At 56.4% G+C, this 14,881-nt stretch overlaps 1 protein-coding gene across 1 annotated transcript in view; it reads right to left on the bottom strand.

Moving 5' to 3' along the window:
• INSR (insulin receptor) overlaps positions 1–14,881 on the bottom strand; it is a 59,617-nt gene that overhangs the window by 5,912 nt on the left and 38,824 nt on the right. The window contains exons 11-20 of the mRNA XM_064175014.1: positions 10,446–10,717; positions 8,673–8,815; positions 7,539–7,698; positions 6,538–6,637; positions 5,705–5,772; positions 5,105–5,334; positions 3,348–3,458; positions 3,113–3,272; positions 1,830–1,959; positions 1,307–1,441 (exon numbers count right to left, since the gene is read on the bottom strand). Coding sequence (XP_064031084.1) covers positions 1,307–1,441; positions 1,830–1,959; positions 3,113–3,272; positions 3,348–3,458; positions 5,105–5,334; positions 5,705–5,772; positions 6,538–6,637; positions 7,539–7,698; positions 8,673–8,815; positions 10,446–10,717 — 1,509 coding nt within the window. The remainder of the gene's footprint in view (positions 1–1,306; positions 1,442–1,829; positions 1,960–3,112; positions 3,273–3,347; positions 3,459–5,104; positions 5,335–5,704; positions 5,773–6,537; positions 6,638–7,538; positions 7,699–8,672; positions 8,816–10,445; positions 10,718–14,881) is intronic.

The raw sequence follows: 14,881 nt of genomic DNA, 5'->3' as shown, positions 1-14,881 counted from the left end.
ATCCTGACTCTCCTTCTTCTCTATTTCTGTCCAGCTCCAAAATTCCTCCAATTCCTTCAATTGTTCCCAACTCAGCTTCCAAAGGAAGCAGGGCCGTGGGTCACACACCCTGGCTCTGCACAGCCACTGGCAGCCTGAATTCATTCAGTTTTAATTTTAACTCAGCCTGAAAGCCAACAAAGCTCCTAAAACTTCAAGGATAAGAGGAGGCTGTGCAGAGGACAGAGGTGCTGTAAACATCCCACCCAAGAGCAAGGCTGCAGCAGAGGTCATTGTGTTATCAGGCAACGGGGGGGAAGACCTCAGCAGTACAAACAGTTTCCAAGTGGAGCTTTAACTGCCACGGGAGGCAGCTGTGCAGGTGCAGGCTTTGTGCAGGGGGACACTCACAAACCCTTCATGTATGGGCTCTGGCAGTGCTGCGTGGGCCACGCCGGGCTGGGCTAAGAGCTTACTAGGCTGCCCCTCACCACTGGGCGCTGCTTTGGCAGTGGCTCCTCGCAGCCTCCTGTCAACAGCTCCTAGCTCAAGTTAATCACTTAGCAACAGGAGGTTTTTAATTACTCTTGGAGCGCTGTGGCTGCAGTGGTGAGGCTGCAGCAACCTCCAGACAGCAGCCATCAGGAGCAGCCAGAAAGAAAAATGGCATAGGAGAAGACCTGGCTGCAGCCCTGACCTCTGCCAGGTGCTCCTCCCTGTCCTCACACAGTGCCCTCTTTGCTCCCTAACCCTGCCTTGTCCTTCAAGTGGGGCAATGAGCCTGCAACAAGAAACGACAAAGCCCTGCACATGCTAAGCAGCTCCTGGCTCAGGAGAGCCTCCTCCAGCCTCTCCCCCCTCGTCAGCCATAACCTGGGGCTCTGAAGATCAGCTGCTGTCCTTCTCCAGCCTCTTTATGCAGCACAGACTTGCAGCCAGCCTCAGCAGGCCTGGGGTGAACAACCTGCTCTGCAGTCATGTGGACATGGATGGTGGCCAGGCTTTGCCATGTGACATCAGCCAACTGCCACCCACTAGTCTGGGCTGGAGGAAAAGACTCTGTGCCTGGGCACCTGGCACGGTGTTTGGCTGTGTTTTAAGCTTCATCTGTGCTTTGTGCTGCCTTCTTCTGACTCTACTCAAGACATAAGGTCCAGGTTGGTTTCATTTCCCTCCTAATGGAGCAGGCTGGCCCAGGGCTCTGCCCCCTGGCTCTCTGGACTTCTCCTGGACTGGCTGAGTTTCTGAGCAGTGGTTTTCTAAAGCCTGTTTTGGGGTTGGGGGTACAGAGTGCAGCCTGCTGACTGCCCCCTGCTTTGCTACTCACAGCCTCTCTGGGCAGTTGTCTGGCTGATCCAGGTATCCTCCATCCATGACAAACTTCAGCACCTGCTCATTGGAGAGTCCCTGGTATGGCTGCTCTGCCAAACTGCTGATCTCCCAGAGGACAACACCAAACGACCTAAGAGAGACAGAGGGCTCCTGGTGAGAATAAAACACACTGGAGCTCGACAAGGGAGAGCCTTAATCTGGAGAGCACACTGTAGAGACACAACTTTATGAGGGCCTCTGGAGATCATCCAGTCCAATCCCCCTGCAACAGGCCACACAGGATGGCATCCAGGTGGGCTCTGAATGACTCCAGAGAAGGAGACTCCACCGCTGTTGTCCACCAGGACTCCCAGGTCTTCTCCAGAGCTGCTTCCCAGCAGGTCAGCCCCCAGCTGTACTGATCCATGGGGTTCTTCCTGCCTAGGTTTTGGTTTTTCTGCACTCTGAAGACGTCAGCAGCTCACCCTTAAGCTGTGTGTAAACCCTGGAACCCACCCCGGGCCGCGAGCGCAGCTCACCAGACGTCGGAGTAGGCGGTGAAGACGCCGTCCTTGAGCGACTCCGGAGCCATCCAGCGCACGGGCAGCAGCCCCTTGCCTCCCTTCCGGTAGTAGTCGGTCTCGTAGATGTCCCTGGTCATGCCAAAGTCTGGGAAGGGCAATTGGCACCTGTTAAACATCTCCTTCCAGGGCACCTTCACTGTGCAACACCTCCAGATGGCTGCTGCTTCCCTCCGACTCCAGGTCTCCTTTGACCCAGCTTGGAGTCATCTTGGGAACAACACTGAACACATTTCCTGGTTCCCTGCTTTTCTGCTACAGAGCCCCTCAGAGACTCCAGAGAGAACATTTTTAGTGGCAGCTTCTGTTCTAAACCTCATTTTTAGCCATCCTCTTGAGGTAAACAGAGCTCTCTTTGCCCTGAGACCCCACTGCCTTGGCTGGGAGTCCAAGCAGCTCTGAAGCACTGCCAGGCTGTGGGCTTCTGGGCTATTTTAAAATGGTCTATTGACCTATTTCCAAACTGGTTTGGGTTGCAGACTGCTCCCTGTGGAAGACAAACAGCTTTTGAAAGGCACCTAAGGACAGGATGATCAACTCTTGATTTGCTGCACCAAACACCTTCTTTGTTGTAATTCTCATGGATCACAGAACGCCTTGGGTCGGAAAGGACTTCAAAGGTCACCCAGTTCAAACTCCCTGCAGTGAGCAGGAACAGAGTCATGGAATTGTTTTGCTTGGAAAAACCTTTTCAGCTCCTCCAGTCCAACCATTCTCTAACTCTGCCCAGGCTGAGTTAGAGCCCATGGCCCTCAGCACCACATCCATGCAGCTCTGAAACCCCTCCAGGGACGGGGATTCAACCACATCCCTGGGCACCCTGTGCCAGTGGTTGAGAGCCCTTTCAGTCAAGAAGTCTCCCCTGACATCCAACCTAGACCTCTCCTGGTGCAACTTCAGGCCACTTCCTCTTGTCCTCCTGCTTAGAACCAACCTCCAGCTGGCTCCAGCCTCCTCTCAGGGAGCTGTAGAGAGCAATGAGGTCTCCCCTCAGCCTCCTCTTCTCCAGGCTGAACACCCTCAGCTGCACCTCCCCAGCCCTGTCCTCCAGACCCTTCTCCAGCTTTGTTTCCCTTCTCTGTCCCTGCTCCAGCCCCTTCCCGTCACAGAATGGTTTAGGTTGGAAGGGACCTCAAAGATCATCTAATTCCAACTCGCTGCCCTAGGCAGGGACACCTCCCACTAGAAGGTCTCCTGGAGCCAGGATGGTGATGTCCTGGTCCCACACACACACTACAGACCTCCAATTTTGACGGTGAAGTCTTCTGCCACCATGCAGTTGCGAGCGGCGAGGTCCCTGTGGACGAACTTCTTGGCGTTGAGGTAGGCCATGCCGTCGGCGATCTCGGCAGCCATCTGGATCATCTCCCTCAGCGTGGGGGGCGGCCGCCCAGGGTTGTTCTGCAGCAACAGAGCCCTGTCAAAACCCAAACCCAGCCGCTCTGACCCGCGGCACTGCCCCTGCCCCGTTGCTACCTCCGCATCGGGCCGCAGCGAGCGCAGGTAGCTCTTCAGGTCTCCGTGTGCCATCAGCTCCATCACCACCAGGGTGGGCTGCCCCTTGGACACCACCCCGAGGAGGCGAACCTGGAAGACAGGTGGGAAATTCCTTCAAGGTTAGAATCATAGAATCAAGCAGGTTGGAAGAAACCTCCAAGATCATCCAGTCCAACCTATCACCCAGCCCTATCCAGTCAACCAGACCATGGCACTGAGTGCCTCATCCAGTCTTTTCTTGAAGACCCCCAGGGACAGTGCCTCCACCACCTCCCTGGGCAGCCCATTCCAATGCCAATCACTCTCTCTGTGAAGAACTTCTTCCTAATATCCAGCCTATACCTACCCTGGCACAACTTGAGACTGTGTCCCCTTGTTCTATTGCTGGTTGCCTGGGAGAAGAGGCCACCTCCCACCTGGCTACAATGCCCCTTGTGTCCAAATATGTTGGGAAGAGCCCAGCAATGAAAGGAGGGGGACGTAGCAAAGCCAGCAGCCCCCAGAAAAGCCCAGAACAGCACCAGGAAGCCTGGAGGGCAGCAGTGAAATGAAATGAGCTGTGTCCCATGCCAGCCAATGGGGCTTCTGAAGGTAAAGGGTTAAACCTCCTGAGGGGTGGTCTGAACCTGCTCCAGGTGTGGGAGAATTCTCCTGCAGCAGGACATGAGCTGGTAAACATGAGAACTCATGCTAGGAGGTGTCCTTGAGCCACCACTTGCTCAAGGAAGCTAAGTTGTAAACAGTGAGCAACTCACACACACCTGCAGGGGGCTGAGCTGGCCTGCCCCCTGGGGTGGACACCGCAGGTTGTTTTGACACAGGGCAACCTATCTGCACCTTACACATAACTCTGATCCAATCTGTACTGAAAACTTGTGTCAGCCCCAAACTGATTGTGCACGCCTGCTCTGAGTACTATTTAAGGCATTGCACTGCCCTAATGAAGTGTAGCTAGCTGCTGAGTCGACTCGTCAGTACCCCGATCTCACCTCTCACCAGCCTCCTGCCCTTGACACCCAGGTCCTCCTGACTCCTCCCCTGGGGATGGATCTAACCTGACCCCAGGTCCTCTTGACTCCTCACTGGGGATGGATCTAACCTGACTCCAGGTCCTCCTGACTTCTCGCTGGGGATGGATCTAACCTGACCCCAGGTCATCCTGACTCCTCGCTGGGGGTGGTCTGAACCTGACCCCAGGTGGTTAGCCCCCTCCCACGTCCTGTCTAGGGCCCTATAAAAACGCAGGAACTTCCTGGTTTGCTCTCTCTCTTTCACCTTCCTGCTGCTAGCACCAGCCTTGGTCCTGCTGCTCCTGTTGTGCCACGTGGCCATCCCACAACCCCTTCCTGAAATCCACCTCCATCCACTGCCTTCACTCTGGTTGTATGTATGTTTTCGGATCTTGTTTCCCTTCCCTATACCTCTTTGTAGCTCCCCTAAAAATAAATAAAAGGTAGTTAAGGTAAAGTTTTTCTTTTCACTCCCAAATCGAAGCAAGACTCTTTGGGTGTTTTTACCTCTTTCCTCTCTACATCGAAGGGGAGAGGGGCAGGGAACCTGTTACTGCATTGCATCTGTTAGCTATAGTTTGAGTCTCCAGGAAGCTTAAACTAGAACCGACAGACTGAAGCAGGCTGCGGAAAGATGCCAGCCCCCTGTGCCCACCGTCAGCCTCTGAAAGCAGGAGAGAGCCACCAGCTGTGTGATGGGGCCTGGCACCCAGCCGTGCCCCTTACCACGTGGTGGCAGCTGAAGCCCTTCATGACGGAGGCCTCGTTGAGGAACTCGATGCGCTCGCGCAGGCTGGCAGACTCGTTCACCGTCTTCACGGCCACGCGCGTCTCCGGCTCGCCCTTCACGATGTCCTTGGCGATGCCCTCGTAGACCATGCCGAAGGAGCCCTGCCCCAGCTCCCGCAGCAGCGTGATCTTGTCCCGTGGAACCTCCCACTCGTCGGGGACGTAGACTGGAGGGCAGAGGGAAAAAGCTCCTGAACTCAGCAGGCATCTCCTGAGAGACTCCTTAGAGTCACTGTGGGTGGAGATGCCCTTTCAGAGCAGCCACTCCAACCATTCTCTGACTCTGCCCAGGCTGTGGCTAAACCATGGCCCTAGCACCACAGCTCTGCAGCCCCTCCAGGGATGGGGATTCAGCCACCTCCCTGAGCAGCCTGTGCCAGTGGTTGAGAACCGTGGCAGCCTTGCCAGATGACACTGCAGGTACCCATGGAAAGCACAGACTTAGCCCCAGGGTGCCAACGCCAGCCAAAAGCTGCTGCACCATCTCCATGGCCACCCAAGCAAGAAGCCCCTGTAGGAAGCCCTCAGCATCCTCACCATCGCTGGCGCTGAGATACTCGGGGTTGGAGGAGGCATAGAGTGGTCCAGTTGGTCCCTCAGTTTGTCTGGAACAGAAAGAGGAATTCCTCAGCACTTTTCCAGCCTCTGACACACAGGTGAGGGCAGTCCAGCTCCCAGAGCAGGCAGCACATACAGGCTGTTCACACCACCAGAGGCAGCAAACATCTCAACTAAATCAAGGTTGCAGTCATAGAGCCAGAGAATCACTGTGGTTGCAGAAGCCCTTCTGAATCCTCCAGTCCAACCATTCTCTAACTCTGCCCAGGCTGGGGCTAAACCATGGCCCTCAGCACACATCTCCATGGCTTTGAAACACCCCCAGGCATGGGGATTCCACCACCTCCCCGGGCAGCCTGTGCCAGTCTGAGAACCCTTCCAGCAAAGAATTTTCTTCTAATGTCCAACTCAGACCTCTCCTGGTACAACTTGAGGTCATTTTCTCACATCCTATCGGTTGTTCCTAGGGAGAAGATCCCAACCCCCACCTGGCTCCAGTCTCCTCTCAGGAAGCTGTAGAGAGCAATGAGGTTTCCCCTCAGCCTCCTCTTCTCCAGGCTGAACACCCCCAGATCCCTCAGCTGCTCCTCCCCAGTCATGTTCTGCAGACCCTTCCCCAGCTTTGTTGTCCTTCTCTAGCCCTGCTCCAGTCCCTCCATGTCCTTCTTGGAGTGAGGGCCCCAAACTGCCCTCAGTGCTCAACCTGTGGCACTTTTTATCTAAGTTAGAAACTAAGCAAGGCCTTGTTCTAGTAATGAGAAGCTCTAGGGCTAGGTTTGGGTGCTGCTGATCCACCAGGAGCCCGCACTCACCTCTTCTTCACCAGCACGTAGGCAGCTCCAATAATCCCAGCAATGATGATGGCAAAAATAATGGGAACGATGATGACAGCGATGTTGGGCTGAGGAATGTCTGCAGAGAGAGAGGAGTTGCACAGCTCTGGGATCCCTGCCTGCTCCCCACTGAAAGCTCCCCTGCAGTAAACTGCACTCAGCAGGGCAGCAGATGCAGGACATGGTCCTGCTCAGGGTGGCAGCTCCTGAGGGAAAGCCTCATCTCTGAGTAGCTGCAGCTTCTTCAGAGCAGAGCCAGAGCAGGCACTGGGCAATATCTCATGGCCACTAAGGTTCTCATACCATCAGAGAACGCACTGGGTTGGAAGGGACCTCTAGAGGACATCCAGTCCAATCCCCCTGCAGTCAGCAGAGGTATCCTCAGGGCTGCTCAGAGCCCCTTTGAACCTGACCTTGAATGTCTCCAGCCATGAGGCCTCCAGCACCTCCCTGGGCAGCCTCTTCAGTCTGCCCCCACCCTCATGGCAAAGCATTCTAAGGTCCAGCCTCAACCTCCATGCACTGTCTGCTGGGCCCTGCCTCCTCCAGATGAGCCTGGCTCTCTGGCAGGACCCCAGGATCTGTCAGGACCCCTGGCTCTCTGGCAGGACCCCAGGATCTGTCAGGACTCCTGGCTCTCTGGCAGGACCCCAGGATCTGGCAGGACCCCTGGCTCTCTAAGAGGACCCCAGGATCTGTCAGGACCCCTGGCTCTCTGGCAGGACCCCAGGATCTGTCAGGACTCCTGGCTCTCTGGCAGGACCCCAGGATCTGGCAGGACCCCTGGCTCTCTGGCAGGACCCCAGGATCTGGCAGGACCCCTGGCTCTCTAAGAGGACCCCAGGATCTGTCAGGATCCCTGGCTCTCTAAGAGGACCCCAGGATCTGTCAGGATCCCTGGCTCTCTAAGAGGACCCCAGGATCTGTCAGGATCCCTGGCTCTCTAACAGGACCCCAGGTTGCCCACGGCAGGCACTCACAGTAATCATCCACGTGGAAGTAGGTGGGCTCTGTCCAGGAGCCGTTGCCAGCCAGGGAGGTGGCTCGCACACGGACGCTGTAGTTGCCCGGGGGCAGTGCCCGCAGCCTGCAGCCCTGCTCGCTGGCGAAGTGCTTGCGGGACACGCAGAGGTGAGCCTCCTGCGGGGAGAGCAGGGCAGGGCTGCTGACAGATGCAGCTCGGCACAGCCACCTGCGGACAGCTGCTGCAGAGCGAGCCCCAGCTCTGCACACGCTGCAGCCCCTGCCTGCCCTCCTGGCGCAACAGGCACACGGGAACCATGCCCTTGTTTGGGCTGGAAAGGCCCTCTGGGATTGCCCAGTCCAGCCTCCGACCCGACACCCCCACGGCCACCGACCCATGCCCCCATGTGCCATGTCTGCACGTTTCTTGAATGCCCCCAGGGGTGGGCCCTCCACCACCTCCCTGGGCAGCCTGTGCCAATCCCTGACCACTCTGGCAGGAAAGACATTTTTCCTTATGTCCACCCTAAATCTCCCCTGGTACAAACTGAGGCTGTTCTCTCTTGCCCTACCACTCACTGCCTGGGAGAAGAGCCCAACCGCCACCGGGCTCCAGCCTCCTTTCAGGGAGTTGCAGAGAGCCAAAAGCTCTCCTTCAGCCTCCTCTTCTCCACACTAAACACTCCCAGTTCCCTCAGCTGCTCCTTCCCAGCTCTATTCTCCAGACCCTTCCCCAGCTTTGCTGCCTTTCTCTGGACTTGCTCCAGCTCCTCAATGCCCTTGGAGTGAGGGGGCCAGAAATGAACCCAGTACTGGAGGTGTAGCCTCTCCAGTGCCCAGTACAGGGGCACCATCACTTCCCTGGCCCTGCTGGCCATGCTACTCCTGGTCCAGGCCAGGATACCGTTGGCCTTCTTGGCCACCCAAGCACACTGCTGGCTCATGTTCAGCTGGCTGTCAACCAGCACCCCCAGCACCTCCTGATGCCACCCCAGACAAACTCCCTGAGGACACAAATTCACCAGCAGTGTTTTCTGTCACATTGGCTGATGCAGGAGGCAACCAGAGAGGACAGAGGCAACACAAGGACCATCAAAGCCCCCCCCAGCCCTGGCTCCCTCTGTGCTGTGCCAGGCCCCAGCAGCCCTCACCTCGGTCTCCCCCAGGCGTCCGTAGTTCACCTCATACAGCACGATGAGGCCATTGGGCTCCCTTGGCTCCTGCCACCTGAGGTGCACAGTGTTCTTCTCCACCACCTCGTGGGTAACTGGGCCAACGATGTCATCAGCCTTAGCTAGAGCCAAGTTCAGAGCAACAAGAGCTTGCTTTCATGTCTGCCAGCACTGCGCCCACAGCCCTTCCCGGCAGGACACAGGCAGCGGCAGTCCTGCGCCGCGTCCCCTGCTGCAGATGGCTCCCACAGGAGCAGCACAGCTTTGAGAACATTCACACCCCAAAGCAGAGCCCAGGGAGACATAGAGATTGCACTGGGTTGGGAGGGACCCCTAGAGGTCATCTGAGAGTCCAATCCCCCTGCGGCAAGCAGGGACATGCCCAACCACATCAGGCTGCTCAGAACCTCATCAAGCCTGACCTTGATGTCTCCACGGATGGGGCCTCCACCACCGCCCTGGACAGCCTGTTCCGATGTTCCAGCACCCTCAGAGTACAGAACATCTTCCTAATGACCAACCTAAATCTCCCCTGCTCCAGTTTCACACAATCAAAGAAACATCCAGGCTGAAGCCCTTCAGGATCACCAAGTCCAACCTGTAAACCTATTCTACAAGATCCACCTTAAACCATATCCCCAAGCACCACACCCAAACCACCCTTAAACACACCCAGGGTGGGTGACTCCAGCACCCCCTGGGCAGCTCATTCCAGTCCCTGACCACTCTCTCCATGAAAAACCTTTTCCTAATGTCCAATCTAAACCTCCCCAGCCTCAGCTTGAGGCCATTCCCCCTTCTTCTGTCTCCAGTTCCCTGTGAGCAGAGCCCAGCAGCAGCCTCTGCACAGTGTCCCTTCAGGTAGCTGTAGTCAGCAATGAGCTCTGCCCTCAGCCTCCTCTTCCTCACACTACCCATCCCCAGCTTCCTCAGTTGCTCCTCATCAGATTTATTCTCCAGGCCCTTCCCCAGCTTTGTTGCCCTCTTCTGGACCTGCTCCAGCACCTCCACATCTCTCTTGTACTGCAGTGCCCAAAACCAAACACAACACTTGAGCTGCAGCCTCACCAAAGCCGAGTACCAGGGCACAACCCCCTCCTGCTGCTGCTTGCCACAGCGTTTTCAGTACACGCCAGGATGGCATTGGCCTTCTTGGCCGCCTGGGCACACTGCTGGCTCACGTTCAGCCGCCTGGGCACACTGCTGGCTCACATTCAGCTGCCTGGGCACACTGCTGGCTCACATTCAGCTGCCTGGGCACACTGCTGGCTCACGTTCAGCCGCCTGGGCACACTGCTGGCTCACATTCAGCTGCCTGGGCACACTGCTGGCTCACATTCAGCTGCCTGGGCACACTGCTGGCTCACGTTCAGCCGCCTGGGCACACTGCTGGCTCACATTCAGCCGCCTGGGCACACTGCTGGCTCACATTCAGCTGCCTGGGCACACTGCTGGCTCACGTTCAGCCACCTGGGCACACTGCTGGCTCACGTTCAGCCGCCTGGGCACACTGCTGGCTCACATTCAGCCACCTGGGCACACTGCTGGCTCACATTCAGCTGCCCATCTGTTACAACCCCCAGGTCCCTTTCTGCCAGGCAGCTCTCCTGGAAGTTTCAAATCACCATCCCTTAACCTGGGCCTGCCTAGTAGCAGAGGTGCTCCAGCCCTCGGACCATTCTTACGGCCTCCTTTACACCCTCTCTCCATCAGGGCCATGTCCTTGCCACAAGGAGGGCCCCAGGCGCTTACCTTCAGGCATGGTCCTGGCGCTGACGTAGGCGGCGACGCTGCAGCGGGACTCCTGCGCGTCGTGGTTGCAGGCGTGCAGCTCGATGCGGTAGCCAGTGAAGTGCCGCAGGCCTGAGATAACCAAAGACTCCTTTGACTTCACCTTCTCAAAGGGCTTCTGCTCCTCTGTGCTCTCAGTGGCTGCTGCAGAACTGTTTGGGGAGGAGGCGATGGTGGGGAGCACCACAGTGGCATTCGCCATCGAGCCAAGGTCTCTGCGCCTTCTTGAGGGCCTAGGAAACAGGGCAGGGGAGAGGGTCACTTGGTGTGGCCAACAGAAAGAACTCCCTCTGGAAAGGAAGAGTCAAAATGGGAGAGCTCAGAGTGTCACCAAGAACTCAAAGCCAAGCCTCATTCTTGCAAAGCAACAAAGCAAGCCAGGAGGTGGTTTGAGCTTTTGAGGCGAGCAACCTGCTCTGCTCCCCGAGCACAGGGGAGCTGCCTGGCACCCACCCTCAGACTCCCCCTGCACAGCTTCAGGCAAGGGCAAAATACAAATGAGTAAATCCAAAACTGAAGCATTTGATCCAGAATCCAAGATCTGGATGCTCTCAGCTGAGCATAGCTTCACTCAGCTGCCTCATGGCAGCCTGCACAATGTTGCAATGGGCTGGAAGTCATCTCCTACACATGGGAGCTGTGAGCAGAATCAGAGTTAACCAGGCTGGAAAAGACCTCTAAGATCATCGAGTCCAACCTATCACCTAACCCTGCTAATTAACTAACCCATGGCACCAAGTGCTCCATCCAACTTCCAGGGATGGGGACTCCACCACCTCCCTGGGCAGCCCATTCCAATGCCAATCTCTCTTTCTGTGAAGAACTTCTTCCTAACATCCAGCCTGAACCTGCCCTGGCACAGCTTGAGGTTGTGTCCCCTTGGTCTGTCACTGGGTGCCTGCAAGAGTAGCTCAACCCCACCTGGCTACAACCTCCTTTCAGGTAGTTGTAGAGAGCAATGAGCTCTGCCCTGAGCCTCCTCTTCTGCAGGCTGCACACCCCCAGCACCCTCAGCCTCTCCTCACAGGGCTGTGCTCCAGGCCCCTCCCCAGTCCTGCTGCCCTTCTCTCAGGACACTTCCAGCACCTCAACATCTTAAATTGAGGGGCCCAGAACTGGACACAGCACTCAAGGTGTGGCCTAACAAGTGCCAAGTACAGGGGCAGAATAACCTCCCTGGTCCTGCTGGCCACATTGTTCCTGATAGAGGCCAGGATGCCATTGGATCTCTTGGCCACCTGGGCACATTGCAGGCTCATCTTCAGCTGTCAATCAGTACCTCCAGGTCCCTCTCTGCCTGGCTGCTCTCAGCCACTCTGTCCCCAGCCTGTAGTGCTGCATGGGGTTGTGGCCAAAGTGCAGAACCTGGCACTTGGCCTTGTTAAAACTCCTGGTGTTGGACTGTGCCCATCTGTGCAGCCTGGCCAGGTGCCTCTGCAGAACCCTCCTGCCCTCTAACAGCTCCACACTTGCTCCCAGCTTGGTGTCTTCTGCACACTTACTGATGCAAACTCAATCCTCTCATCCAGATCATCAATGAAGATACTGAACAGGACTGTGCCCAGCACTGATCCCTGGGGCACACCACCACTGACAACCACCAACTGGATGTGGCACCATTCACCACCACTCTCTGGGCCTGGCCATCCAGCCAGTTCTTAACCCAGCACAGAGTGCCCCTGTCCAAGCCCTGGCCTGCCAGCTTGGCCAGGAGTGTGCTATGGCAGACAGTGTCAAGGTAACTGGAGGTCATTCCACAGCCACCAAATCTGCTGACCTTAGATGTGCCACATGTCCCAGGTGGCACAAACCTGCCTTTATAAAGCACAAGACCACTTTCACAGCTCACTGCAGTACATCTGCCACTCAAGACCCTAAAGCTGAATCTACAGCCAGCCAGCTCATGTGAACCTTTCCCCAGGACCCCAAATCTCTTCTGTTCTTCCCAACAGATGCACTGAAAGGTGACAGATTCAGTCCACAACTCAGTCGAGGACATTTGGTAACCAAACGCCCCCTCTCAAATTACTACACCTCACTCTGCAAACCAATTTGTTTGCAGCTGCAAAAGCAGAAGGGGCAGTGGGATGCTGCCAGTTGTCCTGTCTGCAGGGGAGTGCCACCACTCAGCCCTCACCTCAGACTCTGTCAGTTAAGAAGCAGTCACCAATTGCATCGTCTTGGACGAAATGAAAGGAGCCAAGCCAAAACTCCTCATTCTGACAGTTCATTGCCACACAGAATTCTAGGCTGGGACCTGCCTGAAGTGAGGAATCCCAGAATGGTGTGGGTTGGAGAGGACCTCTGGAGATGACTCAGTCCAACCACACTGCCAGAGCAGGGGCACCTACAGCAGCTTGCCCAGGATCACAATGGCCAGGTGGGGCTGGAAGTTCTCCAGAGATGCAGACTCCACAACCTCTCTGGACAAGTTCCTCCTCATCACAGGCTCACAGGATATCAGGGGTTGGAAAGGACCCAAAGAGATCATCCAGTCCAACCCCCCTGCCAGAGCAGGACCATCCAAGCTAGCTCAGGGCACACAGGAACACATCCAGACAGGCCTGGAAAGGCTCCAGAGAAGGAGACTCCACAACTTCTCTGAGGAGCCTGTGCCAGGGCTCTGGGATCCTTACAGGAAAGAAGTTCCCTCTTGTGTTGAGCTGGAACCTCCTGTGCTGCAGCTGCCATCCATTGCTCCTTGTCCTATCCCAGAGAGCAGTGAGCAGAGCCTGTCCCCACCCCCTCATGATCCCCAGCCCTCAGAGATTGATAGACATTGATTCAATCCCCTCTCAGTCTTCTCTTCTCCAGACTAAGCAGCCCCAGGGCCCTCAGCCTCTCCTCCTCAGGCAGTGCTCCAGTCCCCTCATCCTTTGGACTCTTTCCAGCAGATCCCTGTCCCTCTTCAACTGGGGAGCCCTAAACTGAAGGCAGTGCTCAAGATGAGGTCTCAGCAGGGCAGAGCAGAGGGGCAGGAGAACCTCCCTGGCTCTGCTGGACACACTCTGCTTAGTGCCCCCCAGGCTCCCATTGGCCTCTTGGCCCCCAGGGCACATTGCTGCCCATGGATGTTCTCCCCCAGCACTCCCAGCTCCCTCTCCCCAGGGCTGCTCTCCAGCAGTCACCTCCCAGCCTGGACTGCTGAAGTTTATTCTTCCTCCCCAGGAGCAGGACTCTGCACTTGGCCTTGTGGAGCCTCATTTGGTCCCTCTGTGCCCAGCTCTGTCTGCCCAGGTCTTGCTGGATGGCTTCACAGTCTGCAACTGTCTCAGCCAAGCCTCTCAGTTTGGTGTCAGCAGCAAACTTGCTGAGCAGACTCTGTCTGTGTCCCCCCTCATCAGTGTCAATGATGATGTTGAACAGCACTGGACCCAGCACTGATCCCTGGGGAACATGTTTGGATGGAACTTCCTGGGCTTCAGTTTGTGACCACTGCCCCTTGTCCTCTCAGTGGGCACCACTGAAAACAGACTGGCCCCATCCTCCTAACGCCCCCACAAAGCATTGATCAGCACTCAGAATATCAATACTTAGCTCAGAATCAGAGCAGGGAGCTGCCAGCTCCAGCAGAGCAGTCTGTGTGTGAGGGAGGTGCTGAGCTTTGTGTGGCTGCAGCTATTAAAGGCTACAAGGAGTGGCCTGAGCTGAACCCACCCTTGAGGCATCTCCAGTCTAAAACTGTACCAAGCTGCTGCAGCAAATCTCTGCTGCTGAACTTTCCACTGCCACCCTCTGCCTGCCAGGGAAAGGATTTGCCAGCTGCAGCTGCAGCAGGGCTGCACCCATCCGTGCTCTGTCTGACACCCCCAGCTCCACAGCCTGGTGTCATTTCTCCTCCAACAGCAGCTGCTGAGCAGATTTGAGTATCTCCTCAACCAAGCCCTGAGCAGCACTCAGCACCAGAGTGAGATGGAGACGGAGGCCATGCAGCAGGTCAGCACAGCATATCCCTGGTTTAGTTCTAATTGCTCATTAATTCAATTTGGAGCTGCTGTTATCTCAGCTCCTGCATTGTTCTGCACAGTGCCCCTCAACAATGGGGAAGAGTTCAGAGGTCCAAGTCTGGGTCATGCTACCTCCCTCCTTTGAAAGGAATCTCAAGGGTCAACCAAGGTCTTGTTTGGCCTTCAAAGCAAAGCTGCTCAGAGCCTGAGCTCAGCAGCTCCTTCCATGGAGGACAATCTGGGTTGTCACAGGAAAGCAGCCCCCGAGACACTGCTGCACCTCAGAGCATAAATCAAGAACAACTTCTCCCTTTGAGTGACAAAAAGCAGGCAGTGCTCTGAAGGTGCAATCCCGCCCTTCCTACAGTGACCACCTGAACCTGCAGCCCTTTCCTGGCCTGATTCTCTGCATTTCCTGCTGTCTGCTGCCTCCCCAGGCTGTCCCAGTTG

Source organism: Pogoniulus pusillus, chromosome 41, assembly GCF_015220805.1.
Source record: "Pogoniulus pusillus isolate bPogPus1 chromosome 41, bPogPus1.pri, whole genome shotgun sequence".
NCBI classification, from domain to species: domain Eukaryota; kingdom Metazoa; phylum Chordata; class Aves; order Piciformes; family Lybiidae; genus Pogoniulus; species Pogoniulus pusillus.
The sequence above is the reverse complement of the archived record's forward strand: the minus strand, read 5'-3'. Positions and strand labels throughout refer to the sequence as shown.